The sequence below is a fragment of the Alosa pseudoharengus genome, unplaced genomic scaffold (assembly GCF_046254945.1).
Source record: "Alosa pseudoharengus isolate Yale_2024_CS ecotype anadromous, Long Island Sound unplaced genomic scaffold, YU_APseudo_1.1 YU_APseudo_1.1_scf_24, whole genome shotgun sequence".
Taxonomy (NCBI): Eukaryota; Metazoa; Chordata; class Actinopteri; order Clupeiformes; family Clupeidae; genus Alosa; species Alosa pseudoharengus.
The window spans coordinates 14,380,543-14,397,109 of record NW_027468689.1 but is presented as its reverse complement, the minus strand read 5'-3'; the positions used below and the strand labels follow the sequence as shown (position 1 = coordinate 14,397,109).

At 42.3% G+C, this 16,567-nt stretch overlaps 1 protein-coding gene across 1 annotated transcript; it reads left to right on the top strand.

The window, feature by feature from the left end:
• Nucleotides 1-201: 201 nt before the first annotated feature.
• lancl1 (LanC antibiotic synthetase component C-like 1 (bacterial)) lies at nt 202-13,192 on the top strand. Its single transcript, XM_076303221.1, has 10 exons — nt 202-264; nt 653-752; nt 1,047-1,164; nt 1,481-1,685; nt 2,206-2,353; nt 2,766-2,912; nt 4,626-4,808; nt 9,403-9,579; nt 10,923-10,995; nt 12,027-13,192. The coding sequence occupies exons 2-10, from the start codon at nt 675-677 to the stop codon at nt 12,101-12,103; spliced, it is 1,206 nt and encodes a 401-aa protein (XP_076159336.1). The 5' UTR covers nt 202-264; nt 653-674; the 3' UTR covers nt 12,104-13,192.
• The last annotated feature ends 3,375 nt before the right edge of the window (nt 13,193-16,567 follow it).

The following is a 16,567-nucleotide window of genomic DNA, read 5'->3' as shown; positions in this document are numbered from 1 at the left end:
CCTACGCTTACGCAAAGTTAACAACTTTGATACGTTTTACGTTAAATACTAGATTATGTAGGGTACATTTCTGAGCCTGTAGGCTACTTTACCTGAGGTCAGTGACATGTTCAACACGCTGGTTACGGGACCTGCCTGGCTCCCGTGCGCCTCCCGACCACTGGATGTCACTAATACACATAGCGTATACAGTTTTGGATAGCGGTAAAACGCACGAAGAAAGAGCAGATTCAACAACAGTGCGGCAGGTAGCACTAAGCATTGGTATGTTTGCTTTAAATATTCCATTATGTTGAAACTTATGTAGGATATATGATTAGTTGAAACGCGGAACTATATCAGTGAATGCTCAAATATTGAAATCAGCGACCCGGTGTATTGAGAAAGAGACCCTGTAGCTTCAATAGCTAAGGGGGGCGTTTCAATGGATCCATTTTTGACAGACTTGCCAGCTTGCTAACTTGATCACGTTTGCCACTTGGCAGCTAGCTTGCTAATGCTGGCTTAAATCATGTAGCATCAGCTAGTTGTTCATGTCTGCATGTTGTCTTATTGAGTAAATTAGACTTCTCAAATGTCACTTCAGCATCCAGATGCTGAGCATCCTGCATTCTGCATCATCATTTGTCTGTCTCCTGTCTCGATTCTCCAGCGTCTGACCTAGAAAGCAGAAAATGCCTGACGAGCGCGCTTTGAAGAACCCCTACAAAGATTACGATGGCACCCAAACCTTGTTTGACGCTCAAGGAAACGTAAGTTTGTCGTCAATGTACCGTAACGTCATTGTTCTCCTTTAGAGGCAACAAAGTGACTGCACAATTTGCCATCATCTGATCTGTCAACATGCTTGAGACAAAGTATAAGCATCCTCAAAAACTGCAAGACAGTTCATCAACATTTCCTACTTTTGTTGTAAAAGCCCTTCATTCATATTTAGAGCATATTATGTCGTCCTGAGTCCAGATAGTTCAGGAAAGGTGAGAAACACCTAAGAGGCACAGATTGTGCAGTGTATCAAATTGCATGTGCTGTTTTTCTGTCTCCAGCTAACGGCATCCTTTGCTGGCCGAATCACACATAAGATCAATGACCTTCTGACGGCCATGGAAAAGGGCCTGAAGTCGGCCGATCCCAGGGACTGCACAGGCTACACAGGATGGGCCGGTAAAGACAACATGTTTCTGCATACAATTTGGACTTTATAGACATCCATAAACAATTAGTCAAATAAATCGAACAACTACTCTGTCAATACAAAAAGAGTTTTTGCTTAAGTTAATTTGTTTTAATTAATTGTTTTTTTTTTTTAATCATAAGTGTTCACTAATTTACAGAACTCAGTATACAGCTTCCTAATAAGTGGTATGCAAATACACTCCCCCTTTCTGAAACTTTCTTCTCTTTCTCTCTCTCTCTCTCTCTCTCTCTCCTGGCACACACACATGTATGCAAACACACACACAAACTCTCACACACACAGGCATTGCGCTGCTCTATCTGCACCTGCACGGCGTGTTTGGCGAGCCCTCTTACCTGCAGAGGGCGCTGGACTACGTGAGCCGCAGCTTGAGCCTGACTGGCCGCTGGATCACCTTCCTGTGTGGTGACGCCGGACCGCTGGCCATCGCTGCTGTGGTCTACCACCGCCTGCAGAGGAACCAGGAGGCCGATGAGTGCGTGAACAGGTGAGTCACATCATGACTGCAGTTTAGGTTGTTTTTATTGATCATCTTATCCACAAATTGTGTACAGCCGGAAAGGTATGTAAGCATTTCACTGCTTATTATACTTTTATAATTGTGTTATGTGAACTTCTTGACCTCTGTCACCTTACCACCTTGAGAGATGGTTGATGATTGATCACAGTTGATATTGTGGTCATTTGGCCATACATTGCTGTAGGAGATTCATTTATATCTGTATGATTCGTTTCATGCAAGTCTCTAATGCTGAATTTACCCCGTCTATTTTAACACCAAGCAAATTTCCCATGTGCTTTGTCTGACTCATTTTCATCTGCCAGTGTCAACGTTTTGTGAATCAAATGCAATAGATAATGTACAGCCAGTCACTGCAAAACAAGGTCACCAGGTCCCCTGAGGAAAAGTGTCCTTGTTTAGCCCATAGACTCAGAAAGGATTTGGTTTTCAGTGTGTCTCTCTGTGTTGTGTGTGTGTGTGTGTGTGTGTGTGTGTGTATGCCCAGGCTGCTGCAGCTGCACCAGAGTGTGGTGAAGGGCGTTGGGAACCTGCCTGACGAGCTGCTGTATGGCCGTGTGGGCTACCTGTACTCTCTGGTCTTCATCAACCAGCAGTTCGGCCAGGAGAAGATCCCTATGCAGTACATCCAACAGGTGGGACCCGGACACCTGGCACACCTGAAGCAACACCTCACATCAACATTGACAATCTACACTTGTGCATGTTTACTCGGCATGCTTCTTGCACTTCCCATTGTTGTTTTGTGTATATTAGAATTGGCCCCGGGTAGCACTTTTTTTGTAACATAAAAAAATTACCAAAATCATGGATTGACACGAGATAGATATGATGGACACAACATTAAGTGACAAAAAGTAAAGTTAACCCTATTCCTTCAAAGTTCAAAATCCCTGTGCACAGCCCTTCTTTTTTTCCAGGTGCTGATGATGTGCAGTAGAACTATTGAAACCTCAAAGAAAGAGTATACATCACAGCTTTAATAACCCTATTCTTCTTTGCTCGGTGTGTGTGTGTGTGTGTGTGTTTGATATATCTCTGGGTTAGATCTGTGACGCGGTTCTGGCCTCGGGCGAGAGTTTGGCGAAGCGCAACCGCACCCAGGAGCAGAGCCCTCTCATGTACGAGTGGTACCAGGAGCAGTATGTTGGCGCCGCCCACGGCCTGGCCGGCATCTACTACTTCCTCATGCAGGTACCGTCTGATTGGCTCAGCAGGTTGTCATCATGGCCGTTTCTCGATATGGACAGTACAACAAGAAAGAGAATTTAAAAAACATAATCAACATGGTGAAAACAAATCCTATGAGATGTATAACCATTACACACATATGTTAGCCTAGAAATCTAGACACACCCTAGCGGCAGCAAATATAATTTGAAGGTAGTCTAGCAACTCTCTGTTGGCTTGCGAGCTGGAAAATTGAAACTTCAATCAGGCCAATCACATTGTGTATAGAGTCGGTGGCGGTTCCGTGTGAATTCCCTGCTACTTGAAAACAATGAAGATGGATGCTGCTGCTGGCGAACAGCGGTCTTTGAATCACGATTCGAGTTAAGCTTTCTTTTAAATTGGCAAAAGTTTGATCAACTAGCCAACTAGCTCCGCTGGTGGGAAAATGCATGGGAGTTGTAGCGTAGCGTTGTAGCATTGCCAATGGTAAGTTCCCAGAGCCTACATTTTGATGTGGGTCTGGCTCATCAGGCTACACATATGTCATTTCAACGAGGATTTCAACGTGTTGGCCCACTAGTATTTTGACCTAAACCATCTGCTTGGCTCAACTGTCACTTGTTACTAGTAACATAAGCTAAACATAATATGCAAAATTACCTACTCACTTAAAGCAACACTACGGAGTTGATGAGCTGAAACCCTGAAAAGGCATGTGCCAAAACCTTGAGCAACGCCAGAGCCTAGCGATTGACATCAATAGATGCTTGCTGACATACTACAGTGTAACTGTTGTCTGTGGCGATATAGACAGCAATGTCATGCTGTGAAAGGTTTTCTCTCCCTTTTGTTGCGTGTTTCTACCCAGAACACAGAACTGCCAAGTGTGGCCTTTTCCTTCTTCTTTTAATTAGTTATAAGTTCAGTCCAGCACTAAGAAACTAAAGAGACTGATTGAAGCCTGCTCCTATGGCTCCTGTATTACTTTAGCAAGAATAACCATAACGAAGACAAATTGCACGAGACATGGCCTGAAAGGTTGATGATATGTCTCAAACTGTGGAAGAGTCCTTGTGTGTTATGAGCGCCAGTAGTTTGGCTACTGAACAAAGTCCAAGTTGGAGTTGAGCTGCGCGTTGCACTCTCATTGCGTGTGTAAAAGTGCATTTTAAGGAGAGGCTGGACCACTAGCTGTTCCCAGTGGGTAGGGAGAAGCGCTTTGCGTGTCAGCTCCCTGGCTGGTAGGCATGAACTGTGAATCATCTTGGGAGCGTTCGGCTAAGTTGGAGAAGCACTCAAAGCGGTCTGTCTACCTCTTGACACTCATGTTGATAACATCTTTCTGAGTTTGGCCTCAGTTGATCTCAGGTGCTCTGGAAAAAAAAGACCCATCAGAGCAGCGAATGGGATGTCGGGGCTAAAAGAACCCAAATGTGAGCTAGGACCACTCGAGTGGTCTAAGAAAACCACTTTCAGATGACTCATTTGCTTCAAAAACATGGATTTTTCTAAGAGAGCTGCAGATCACGGGCTATTGGTGCTGTTCTTTTGAAGCCCCCCTAAGGTGACTTTGATGGAGCTCCCTGTAGCAAAGAGTGGAGAGTGGTGAAAACTTCTCTAAAGCTAAACCTTGTTGTTGCCATTGCTATCCTGCATTCCTAACACTCCTCTCTGTGTGCGTGTGTGTTTGTGTGTGTGCGTGTGTGTGCGTGTGTGTGTGCGCGCGCACTGTAGCCAGGCTTCGTGGTGGGCCAGGAGAGACTGACGACGCTGGTCAAGCCCAGCGTGGACTTTGTGTGCCAGCTGAAGTTCCCATCGGGCAACTACCCGCCTTGCGTGGGCGACGAGCGCGACCTCCTGGTGCACTGGTGCCACGGCTCCCCGGGGGTCATGTACATGCTGCTGCAGGCCTACAAGGTGAGTCTGAGGGCAAGAGAATAGAGAAAAGAGGCTGAGGAGAAAAACAAACCTTTGTAGTTTCATTTTTTGATTTATTTATTTATAAGATATCAGATTACAAGGTAGAGTGGCTGCAGCCTGTGGTATGCATGCAATACTAAAGTGTAGGCTGATTAAAGTGAAGCTGTCACCAAGCAGCACTACCCTGGAAATCCAGAGTTCTCGCGAGAGCACAATTTGAATTTGTTCAGCGAGCGAGTCTGGCGAGGAATAATGATGTTCATTACCTATGCCCATGTAGCCGAGCTGCACCAATCACATCGGTGTATCTGATATAGGCGGGCCAGAGGCGAGGTAAACAGATGACGACAGCGCTGCAACACCGAAGTCCGGAATCAGTCAGTAAACATTGGTCATAGTGTTATCCAATTGCGTGCAGTGATATTTTCAAATGCATGCTTGGTGCCACCCCTCGAGTTGGGCCATTTTCACTACTCGTACCCAGACCCTTAATCTTTTAGATTTTGGTCTGGATTTTCCAGGATAAAGCAGCACTATGCAAGCAACAGTTCTTTTTAATAATAGTAGCAGTTTGAAGTCAGAATCAGACAGACTGAGCACACCATTAGATTTGTCAGTCTCTTTTGTAATCTGACCTGTCAGTGTATTGACAGATCTATGTTTGACAGTTGCAGTTTGTGCTTGGCAAATAAATGTTTTTTTATTTTGCTTATATAATCGCTTTCTCCAATAAGCGATTTATTCTTCTTTATTCTCTTTGGGCTATTGGAATTCATTTTGGGCTTCGGTTCCATTCCAAGCAAACTCAGAAGTTGTCATTTTCCACCATCACCGTTATCTGAGATTTCCCGACACCCCCCCCCCCCCCCTACCTCCTCCAACCTTCTATAAAATCAGGGAAAATTGGTCTACCCCAACTTCAAGGAAATATCCAACTTCCACGAGTTCTCTGGAGTGCAGCAGCACAGTATAACGCCCCACCTGGTTCTTGATTAGCTGAACACAGCCGGAGTAGTTCATCTAATGAAGAGCTTAATGATGATGTGATGAGATCAGTCGGGTGGGTTTGTGCAGGGAGAGGTGTGAAATATGCCCAAGCAGCTGGTCCCCCAGAGGAAAACTCAAACAAAATGACTTCTGTGCATCTGTGTCCTATCATTTATGAAATTCAAATCATTTCTCACATAAACTGTGTTTATTTTATTCAGCGGCTGCTATGACTGTATGGGTTTAAGTACCAATGTTAATTCATTTAGTGTTTATTTAATTGATTAAAAGTAGTATTCATTCCTTTCCCAAAGAAGTCATGGTCCCATGAAAAATTAAATATATTTCATTGAATTACATGAATATAAACCCTGTGAAAGCATTTTCATTGAATTCAAACCATTACATTACAGATAATAGAAACTTAATAGATTTGTATTACTATTAAAAACACACCAATTATTACTGCAGAATCAACAGGTTTGTTGATACAAAACTTCCCTAAACTCTCTGGAAGAGCATGATACTGCCATTGTGATGCTGCCATGGTTTTGGTTATGAAAATAATCTTAGCAAGCTCTGGATCTATTATTGAAAGGGTATTTTTCAAAAATGAATCAAATATGTTGTCTATATTAATTAAACCAGACCCACTTAATTGTTAATTTCACTAGATTATTGCTTGTGTTCTTCACCAGCTGTTGTTATGTCTGAAACAGCAGTCATAAATCAAAAGTCATATATGTATGTGTATAATCAACTGTCATAAGTCATACGTGTACGTACCGTAAAACTTCAAATAATCGCCGAGTCCCTAAGAGACGCCAGTCTCTTTTAAACGCCTGGCGTGGCTACAGGTTTGGGTTAAAGGCCGGTCCCCAGTAGAGGCCTGGTCTGTTTTTTAGTTTCGGTTGTATTTAATCTTCTAAAACCCGTCAGATCGTCTGTTTAAAGATTTGCAATGACACGAAACCGTTACAGAAAGGAGGTTACAGCAGTGTGAATTAGATGTTGCACGTCGTTACAAGCCGTCGCAAAGCATTCACATGTCTGGTCACAGTTGCAAGGTTTTAGAATGTTGCATGAAGTTGCTGCTCATCTCGTTGCGAATCTTGGGTGTGATTTGGGCTTAAGTATGGCGCAGACTGCGCACGTTATGATTAGATGGCATTAAAAGACTGCGGTGGGGAAAAGCTAGAGTTCCAAATTGTATAACTTTTTTCCAGTATGAACTATGCCTATATGTCCGACTTCGTCATCGTTCAATTCATTCCTTGTGTTTAAAATTTGCGGATTTGCCGATGGTAAGCTTGTTTTTATGCTGGCAACAAAACCAGAACGGTTCGCGAACGTTATTCTTTATTCTAAATGCCATGGCGATAAAGAGAAAGAAGTCAGAAAAGGAATTTACCTTAGACTAGGCTATATCAGACCCCGTCTACGGACATTCTCTGGCTATATAACCTACTGAAATAGGTTAATGGTGTAAAGTCAAGTGCGCTTCTATGGGACTGCTGTGTGCGCGCACAGTTTTTATTGATGAGTCGGAGTGGCAAGTGCTGCGCATAGTTGCAGTGGAATGTGGCTGCCCAGGGCCTCACAAACCTACTCATACACGGCGGTGAAATGGCGTATTTAGCTGTCTAAATTCGAATCATATGCTGGGGGAGAAATCGTCGGACATCCATGATTATTTTGTTATTCAGCACCCCTGGTCAAAAATATGTTCCCGCGAGCCTGGAAGTAGGCTATGATTTGAATGTAGACTGTTGTCAAATTTGGCAAATACAAAACGGGAGAAACAATATGGTTCATGCTCTCTCATGCTGTTTCATTCGTGCCGAAAAGGAGGGAGTATGAAACATTAAGCACGTTCCACTTTTGCAAAAATAATAGTAAATAAATAACAGTTTTGGTCAGGGCTGATAATGCAACTGTATTTGACAAAGGACCGATATAGGCTATTTGCTAGTGACAAAATTCAGTGTGATACGATCTCTTTGTAGATTACGTTTAATTAAAACGTGTTTCATCTGTTCTGGCTATCCCCTCTATTTGGATCTTACTGTATCTCACTCAATGAACAACATCTCAACACTAAATGAATGATGATCCGTAATTGTCATCAGATAGCCTAGTCATATAGGTAGACATTCAGTGTGTTTGAAATAATTAATTCGATAATATTTTCCATCTTTGCAGAGGAAAAGTTTTGTGTAAAGGGAATTAAAGGCCTGTCTCATATAGACGCCTGTCTCTAATACTAGCCGGTGCAGTTTGGCGATTTGGGAAAATAAAAGCCCGGGCTATTATTTGGAGTTTTACGGTATGTGCATACTTTCTGTTCTTCACATGATAAGGCTATCAATGAGAGCAGGTGACAGATTTAGAGCAAACAAAGGCCTTCAGCATACAACATAGCAAATCTAAATTAAGAAATGTATCAACTAGAAAGGGGTGAATTTACTCCTGATAGGCACGATAAGTTATGCAACTGTTGACTAGAGAACTAGTTTATTCACAATTTAGTGTTTCCGACAAAGTTCCCTAGACAGCCTGAGATTTCTGTTTGTAATTCACAGAGCACAGCTGATGGAAAGGTATACAGACCTGCATTTTAGTGTAATTTTCACGAATCCACTTAAAATATCCAAATGAGTTGCATGGAAACTCAGTCACTGTGACCAATGGAGACTTGGAACGCGTTACTGCCACCTGGTGGCTGTCACTGACAACTGAAATTTAAACACATGGTGACTTTTAAATGTGATTCAGATGGTAGAAAGCAGAGTGTGTAGTTCCTGTTCCTGTAGTTTGAGAAACAAAATTGAATTATGAATTATAAAAAATGATTGTTCATTCATCATTCAGTTTTCTCATTGTGCTTGGATGCTTTTGCCTTTTACCTGATAGGTATTATTGTAGTGGGGCAGCCGTGGCCTACTGGTTAGGGCTTCGGGCTTGTAACTAAGGGGTTGCTGGTTTGATCCCTGACCAGTAGGAAAAAGGGGGCGGGGGAAGTGGTTGACCACTGCTCTCCCATGCCCACATCCACGGCTGAAGTGCCCTTGAGCAAGACACCTAACCCCCTCACTGCTCCCCGAGCACCACTGTAGCAGGCAGCTCACTGCGTCGGGATAAGTGTGCTTCACCTCACTGTGTGTTCACTGTGTGCTGAGTGTGTTTCACTAATTCACGGATTGGGATAAATGCAGAGACCAAATTTCCCTCACGGGATCAAAAGAGTACTTATACTTATACTTACATTGTCTGTATCTATACACTAAGGTAGAGTCTTCTGGATGTTCTCTACAATTTTCTTGAATAGAAACAGTCAGAGGTGCAGAATAAGTTTATCTGAAATGTCTGACAATTTTACATAAACCTTTTGGTACATTTTATAGCTCTGTAGATGTTTCTTTGATAAGTGTGTGTGTGTTTTATGTCATCAGAAATGAAAGGAAAGCTTATTTTTGCTGTCACAGTCACTGCCAGATTTTTGTGTAAACCAGCCATCACCAGAGCTCCCCTCTCTCTCTCTCTCTCTCCCTCCCTCTCTCTCTCTCTCTCTCTCTCTCTCTCTCTATCCCTCTCATCTCTGCAGGTGTTCGGAGTGAAGCAGTACCTGGAGGACGCTTCCCAGTGTGCGGAGGTGCTGTGGCAGCGTGGCCTACTCAAGAAGGGCTACGGCCTGTGCCACGGCGCCGCTGGCAACGCCTATGGCTTCCTGGCGCTCTTCAAGGTCACCCGCGAGGCTAAGCACCTCTACCGCGCCTGCATGGTAAGAGGGAGAGAGAGAGAGAGATACCCACATGAAAAACGGCGAACAGTTGGTTTCTTTTCCTATTCTAGTGTTATGTCCTATTCTAGTTTTATGCTTGTCTCCAAAATGTGCAATTTGGATAAAGAGGGACATTTTGGAAGTAAATGGTGTGTATCCAGGTGAAATTACACAATGCAATGCATTGCCATTTACTGGCTATGCTTGCAGTCCTGCCAAGGCAATGTGCCATACTAGTCTCAAATGTGTTGGGCAGGAGAGGTGGGGGGGGGGGGGGGGGTTTTGTTTTGTTTTTTCCAGAAGGTGTTGGCCAGTGTCCTAGACAGGTCGTGGTGATTGCTGTGAGAAGTGCATTGGTGCTTCTCGAGGGCACACACAGGCACACCACACCGCCGTTGCTGTGCAGCCAAGCGCTGCCTCCTGCAGGCTCTGGCCGCCGTCCAGGCCTAAATGGAAAAATTATACCACAATTTGAATACGTCTGATTCCGCAGGAATGTCCATCTCTTATTTACATAGACGATTGGTAGGCCGCTCTCTCTCTCTCTGGCATCAGAGGAAGGGGCAGGCAGCTGGGGGGGGGGTTGGGTTGGAAGGTGGGGGGGTGGTTGCCTGTGGAGGGGGGGGTGTAATTTGGTCCCCTTGCACCGCCTGGAGGCCCTCCAAGTGGCAGGCGCCCTCGAGGGTAGTTTCATCGGGCGGAGGGTATTTATATCCGTCCCCCAAAATAGACGCGCCTACTCCACACGGGCCAAGGCTGCAAGCATACTCTCACACTCACACTCACACTCAGCTTTGTTCTGCACTGCTTTCCATTGGGATTGTGTTTTCGATGGGGATCTGTGTGTGTGTGTGTGTGTGTGTGTGTGTGTGTGTGTGTGTGTGTGTGTGTGTGTGTGTGTGTGTGTGTGTGTGTGTGTGTGTGTGTGTGTGTGTGTGTGTGTGTGTGTGTGTGTGTGTTTGTATGTGTTAACATGTACTCTGTGTGTGTGTGTGTCTGTGTGTGTTTACATGTACTCTGTGTGTGTGTGTTTGTGTGTGTGTTTGTTTTTGAGGGATGGTGGCCTGCTTTTGAGCAGCAAAGTGTGTGTGACATTTCTTGACATTCAACTTTGATTAAATTGAATCAGACGAACCTTTGAATGTGATAACAGTTACTGTAATAACAAAATATTTCTCACAGTGTTCCCTTCAAGCTGTGTTCACTTCTGAAATGTACTCCAGATATGTGTCTTGTCACAAACAGTCTAATGACGTTGTTGATTGGGTTTGAGGCGAGGGATAATTCCCTCAAGGTTGTTGGAAAGTTGCCTGATGACTAATAGCGTTTGTCTCCTCCTGCAGTTTGCGGACTGGTGCATGAATTATGGCAAACATGGCTGCCGAACTCCAGACACTCCATTCTCTCTCTTTGAAGGTAAAACCGACCGAAAATTCATGCCAATTCATTAAGTTGATGATGCCTCATTATAATCCGCACTTTTTTTAATAAATGTGCCTCCCTTGCTAATTATGGGTAATTAAACTTTGCTGCCTCCTAATTACTGCCTTTTTATTGTTCATCACCCTAATTTTGATTTACTCAGGTCACAGATTAGTTTAGCACTTACTGGCAGGAGTCTTTGCCATTAGTGAGCAATTACGCACAAGCTTGCAGAAATGAGGTTGTGGGCTACTGAGGCCTTAATTGCCTGTATTACGTCGCTTATTTTAAATACTTAGCCCCCTGATCTTCGCCAGTGTGAGCATCGTGTAAAAGAAATGCATAAGTTAAGAGCTGTTCTCCAGTCTGTTTAATGTGCCCTTCTTTTAAATGACATCAGATTGTTGTATTGATGAGGTATGTGCTCTATCAGTGCATTTTTGCTTAGGGAGGCAGTAGTCCAGTATGCATAGCTGATATGCATGGCTAGGGGGTTAGGCTGGCTATCGGAAGATTGCCGATATGAATCCCAGATGGTCACTTGATGTTGTGCGTCGTGCCCTTGGACAAAGCACTTCATCTGCATCATCTCGGTGTGTAGGGGTGTAGTTTGATTAAATGTTGAGATCAAATATTACAACCTTTCACAGACAGCATATTTAAGTAAGATGAGGTTATTAAAGGTTTAGATAAGTTCCTGTTTGTTAAGAAGAGTTCTCTAAATTAGAACACAATTGTTATCTATGCCCCTTAGCGTCAATATGCAACGCCACTTAGTGCTAAGACGGTACCCAGTTAGTCATACATTGATTTAAAAAGATCACAATCCTATTGGACCGTGATCCTAACCACGTTAAAGTGCAATATCAAGTGTTCCTTGTGTGCAGTGCCTTCATACTATAAGTGAGGTTAGGTAGATGAACTGCATTGTGTTCAAGTGCCAATGATCCTGGTGTGTAGCTTGTGTCAAGGCTTTTGCTACAAGTGTGATTTATTATGCTGACACTCTTTTCTTTTCTACACAGGCATGGCAGGCACCATTTACTTCCTGGCTGACCTGCTTCAGCCTATGAGGTCAAAGTTCCCAGCCTTTGAGATATAAAGGTATCCATGGCCACCTTCATCGAGTCCAAGGCTACTTCAACTACCATGTTTTGGAAGGCTCTTTCACGTCTCTCTCTCTCTCTCTTTCTGCTTGCACATGAGAACTCTAAAGTCTTGACACACATTAGTTGTCATGGCTACATGCTTTGAAATTTTTCTTTTTTTTTTCCAAAAAAAAAAAAAGAATTGGCATGAAACACAGAGATGACAAAACAACTTACATCACTACACACACACATTCTGTGACCACACATGGTAACGTGATGTGCAAGTCAGTGTGAACCCACAGAAGTCTCAATATATGTCCAAGTCCTGGTATAATTTTCTATAGTCTGGTCTTGAACTCATGCCTATTGCCCATAGGTGTATGAATAGTCATTGGACTGCTCCAAAGCTTCCAAGGATTTAAGAGAAACCGTGTAAGAGAACAGTGATCTGTAGGCGAACACCCTTTGCACTTGCCGTGTTGGTTTGCATGCTAAAAGCTTGTAAGTGTCCGCCGGCATCATAGGTTTCATAAAAAAAGGAAAAAAAGAATATTACTCTGAATTAAGAGTTGTCTTAAGGAAATGTGTGGGGAAGGGGGAGAGAATGTTGCAATGCTGTCTGCTGGTCATCAAGGTGTGACTGAACAAAGGCATAAGTAGTGGTGTTAGGAATCAAATTCATGTATGGTACCTAATTGTGTGCATAAAATGTGCTGCCCATTCATTTTTATATGTATGTTGCTTACAAGCAAAAGGAAAAAAAAATGTTTCGGTGTCAGTTGTATTGTATGTGGATATAGCCAGTGGGATTGAACGTCACTTGCGCAATTCATAATGACTCTGTTTTTTTTCCCTTATTGATCTCTTTTTTCTAAGTCCTTTATTCACTTAGCATGGCTATGTATGATTTTTTTATTTGAATTTGTCATGCCTGCTATTTACACAGGCAGTTTCTTTTTTATGGCATTAATATGGCTTGTAAATAAGTACTAAACAGTGTAACTGTAAACCTGTTCACTGAGCTAGACCATGTAGGTGCAACATTGCCTGACCTTTGTTTCTTACATCTCCATTAGCTCAATAATAAAATAATATTTTTACGTCTGTCCATCTGTCTTCCACTTTTTATGCACCGTTGACAATGTTTACTTGATTTAGATTTATTAATTTAGCAGATGCTTTTTATCCAAAGTGATGTCAATTAAATTACAAGGGCAATTCTCCCCAGAGCAACTCGGGGGTTAAATGCCTTGCTCAAGAACACAACGGTAGAACCCACAACTTTTCAGGCTACTACATGCTAGCCCAGCTCCTTAGCCACTACGTTACCTTACCCTTACTTGATCACATAGCAGTTGTTGAACATTTTAACTATTCAAAACATCATCTTGTATGTGTTGAAATCACCTTTACATATCTATACAGTGATGGCCAAAAGTATTGGCACCCATGCTAAAGTTGACTGAAAAGATGAATATAAAATCATCTTTTGGAAATTGATCTTAATGCCTTAAGTGAAAAATGAGGAAATATCTAACCTTTAAGGACGCCAATTTTCTTAGTGAATGAATAATGTATCATAAATAAATAAATGTTCTTCCTTAAAATACAGGGGTCATAAGTATTCCCACCCCTATGTTAAATTCCCATAGAGACAGGCAGATTTTTATTTTTAAAGGCCAGTTATTTCGTATTCGTATTATTTTGTAGAAAGAACATTTATTTATTTATGATACATTATTCATTCACTAATTTCCAAAAGATGATTTTATATTCCTCTTTTCAGTCAACTTTAGCATGGGTGCCAATACTTTTGGCCATCACTGTATACAGTCACTGGACTTGAGGATGCCACAGCAAGAGCAAGTCAATACAAGTACATCAGTTTCCCGTATACTTCATAATCCTCTAGCATCAAGAAAGTTCTGTTGTTGTTGTTGGTGGTGGTGTGGTCATTTCCTCTAGTTATAGGGTTAGGATAACTGTTATTTAGGGGAAAGTACCAGAACAATTTTATAGAAAGACAGAGATTGAATTTAAATGTCTAATGGAGCCCTGCATGCATTAAGTCATGAAATGACATTCTGCATAAAGTAAGGAGTTCCACCTTTGGGTCAGTTAAAGTAGCATAGCAAGCCTGTAGTAGCAGAGCTTTTCCACAAAGTGGCACTACTTATCTGCACGGCACTAATCTGCACTTGAGAGGCAGAAATGGCACTTTTGACAAGATGTGAACCAAGCGAAGCCTGCCACATGATCATCTCAGACCAGGATGTCTCGGGGGATGCTCTGCAGACCTGGGTTTCTCAGAGTGAATGCTGTGGTGTGGTGTGGTGCAGTGGAATATTTTCATCACTGAATTTACCAGTGCCACTTTGTTATATCAATTCAAACATCAGCTACACAAAATTATTCTAAATCGGTTCTAACCAAAATGGATATCCTCTCGAGTTATGTTGTATCATGGACTAAATGTTTATATGCCCATTTCAGTTGACATGTTTTTCGATGTCAGAATTAAAACTTGTAACTGAATTAAAAAGTTGTGGTCACCATCTCATCACAATAATAACAATAGTATAGTATAATGGTAAAATATGGACCCATCATACTACTAAACTTCAAAGTAGTAAAAGATGGCAGAAACATAAGAGGCTGAGAGTGAAATGAAAAGAATGTATATCAGAGGTGCCATGGATAAAAAAGATAGTGTCCAGATAGTGTCCCGTACTTGAAACGTTTGGAATCATCAAAAAACCATCAGATCATTAGACAACTGTTTTGATGTCTGTTCCACTGTTTTGCAGCAAAAATAATTGACATGAAATGTGATGTAAGTCAGGTGAAAAGTAGACACTTGATTGAAAGTCTTGTGAGATCATTTGACAAACAGTCACACGTTTTTAATTCATGTTAAATATTTTTGAGAGTTCATGACCTTTCTCTAGAAATATATGATCAGTGATAGCAGTGGTATTTTGTTTCTCATTTACATCTATATTAGCCTACAACCAATGATTGGAGCTGGCACTAAACACATGTTTTCACGTTCAAGTGTAATTTCTCAATATCTCATCTCAACTTCTCTGAAATGTTGAAAGTTATTAAAAGCTTGTTAAAAATATTTTCACCTTTAGAAACTAAATATGTGTTGTAGGTTTAATAACAAAAAGCCAACTGTGTGTGAATGTGAGAGTATGTGAGAGTATGTGTGTGTGTATGTGTGTGTGTGTGTGTGTGCGCGCGCGCGCGCGTACGCTTCTGGACAAGGGTTGAGTGTGGGTGGGAGTGACAGACATGTCGCCAACCCCTTGAGAAGCTAGCGACCTGTTCAGAATACCTCTGAAGAAACACGACACGACAGAAGACGAAGATCCTAAATATAGGACTCATCTGCTCAGGGGCGCGGCCCCTGCACCACTTCTTCAAGACCGGAACACGGAGAAACGGGAAGGGGTCAGGCTGCGAACTCCACTGTCATTTTGTCCGTCACTGCATTGCTTCTACATGATGGCTAGTTGAGTTGATTGTCTCTGTCAATTCTCTGTTACAACTAACTTTAGGTGGCAATAAACACTTGTGTTGAGCGTTGAATATACTGTAGCCTACGCGCGCGTGCACGTGTGCCTTTTTGGAAATGCACTCAGAGGCTAATTCGAAGTTGCTTTATAGTAGTTTTAAAGCATTGTATGGTCGCACACGTGGGCTCATAATAGCGTAGCTGATAAACCACACAGATATAGGCAAAGTACACTGATATTGTTTAAGGACGCATCTTCCAGTTCCACAGGTCACGAGGCAAACTAGCTGGCTTATGCTTACAGAGAGGTCCGTAAAGTTTTTTTTCTGTATTGACGTGCTATCACATACTGTATAATGACTGTGAAAATCGAAACAAACATAATTAAAGTGAGACCACATATGTATTCTAGTAGTCTTTCAAAAGAGGCTATAAAAGTGCATCACTGCAAAGGATGGAACTATTGCATTACCACAACACAACTTCATTATCGCCTTTACTTCGCCGATGGTTAGGTCCTCTTGGATGCATAAAGAAGCTGCGTTACTCTGTGTTACCCATATAATTATGTAACACGCGTCGAACAGACCCTCTAACACGGTGTCCACTGTCGAGGTTGTTTCCCCCCCTATTCTATGCTGTTTCCGCCAACAACATGAAACATTGTTGCACTCAAACATCCATATTTGCTTTCCATCAGCACCACGGATAGCTCCAAAAGCGTCCAATTAAATCAGTGGCTCTCAGAAGCTGGCATGTTACATAAAAGACCTGTTCTTGTGACACTGGATAGCACATATGCAGTCGCTACATACAGCAGAATATAAATATTCTTGTAAACAAATCAGTGGCCCCACAAATGCTGTGTGAATTGTAGGCTAAAATCTTAAAGTGTTATATTAAGCTTAGATTCAAAGAAAGATTTGTTGACTTGCCTGTTTTCTCTTTGGTTAAT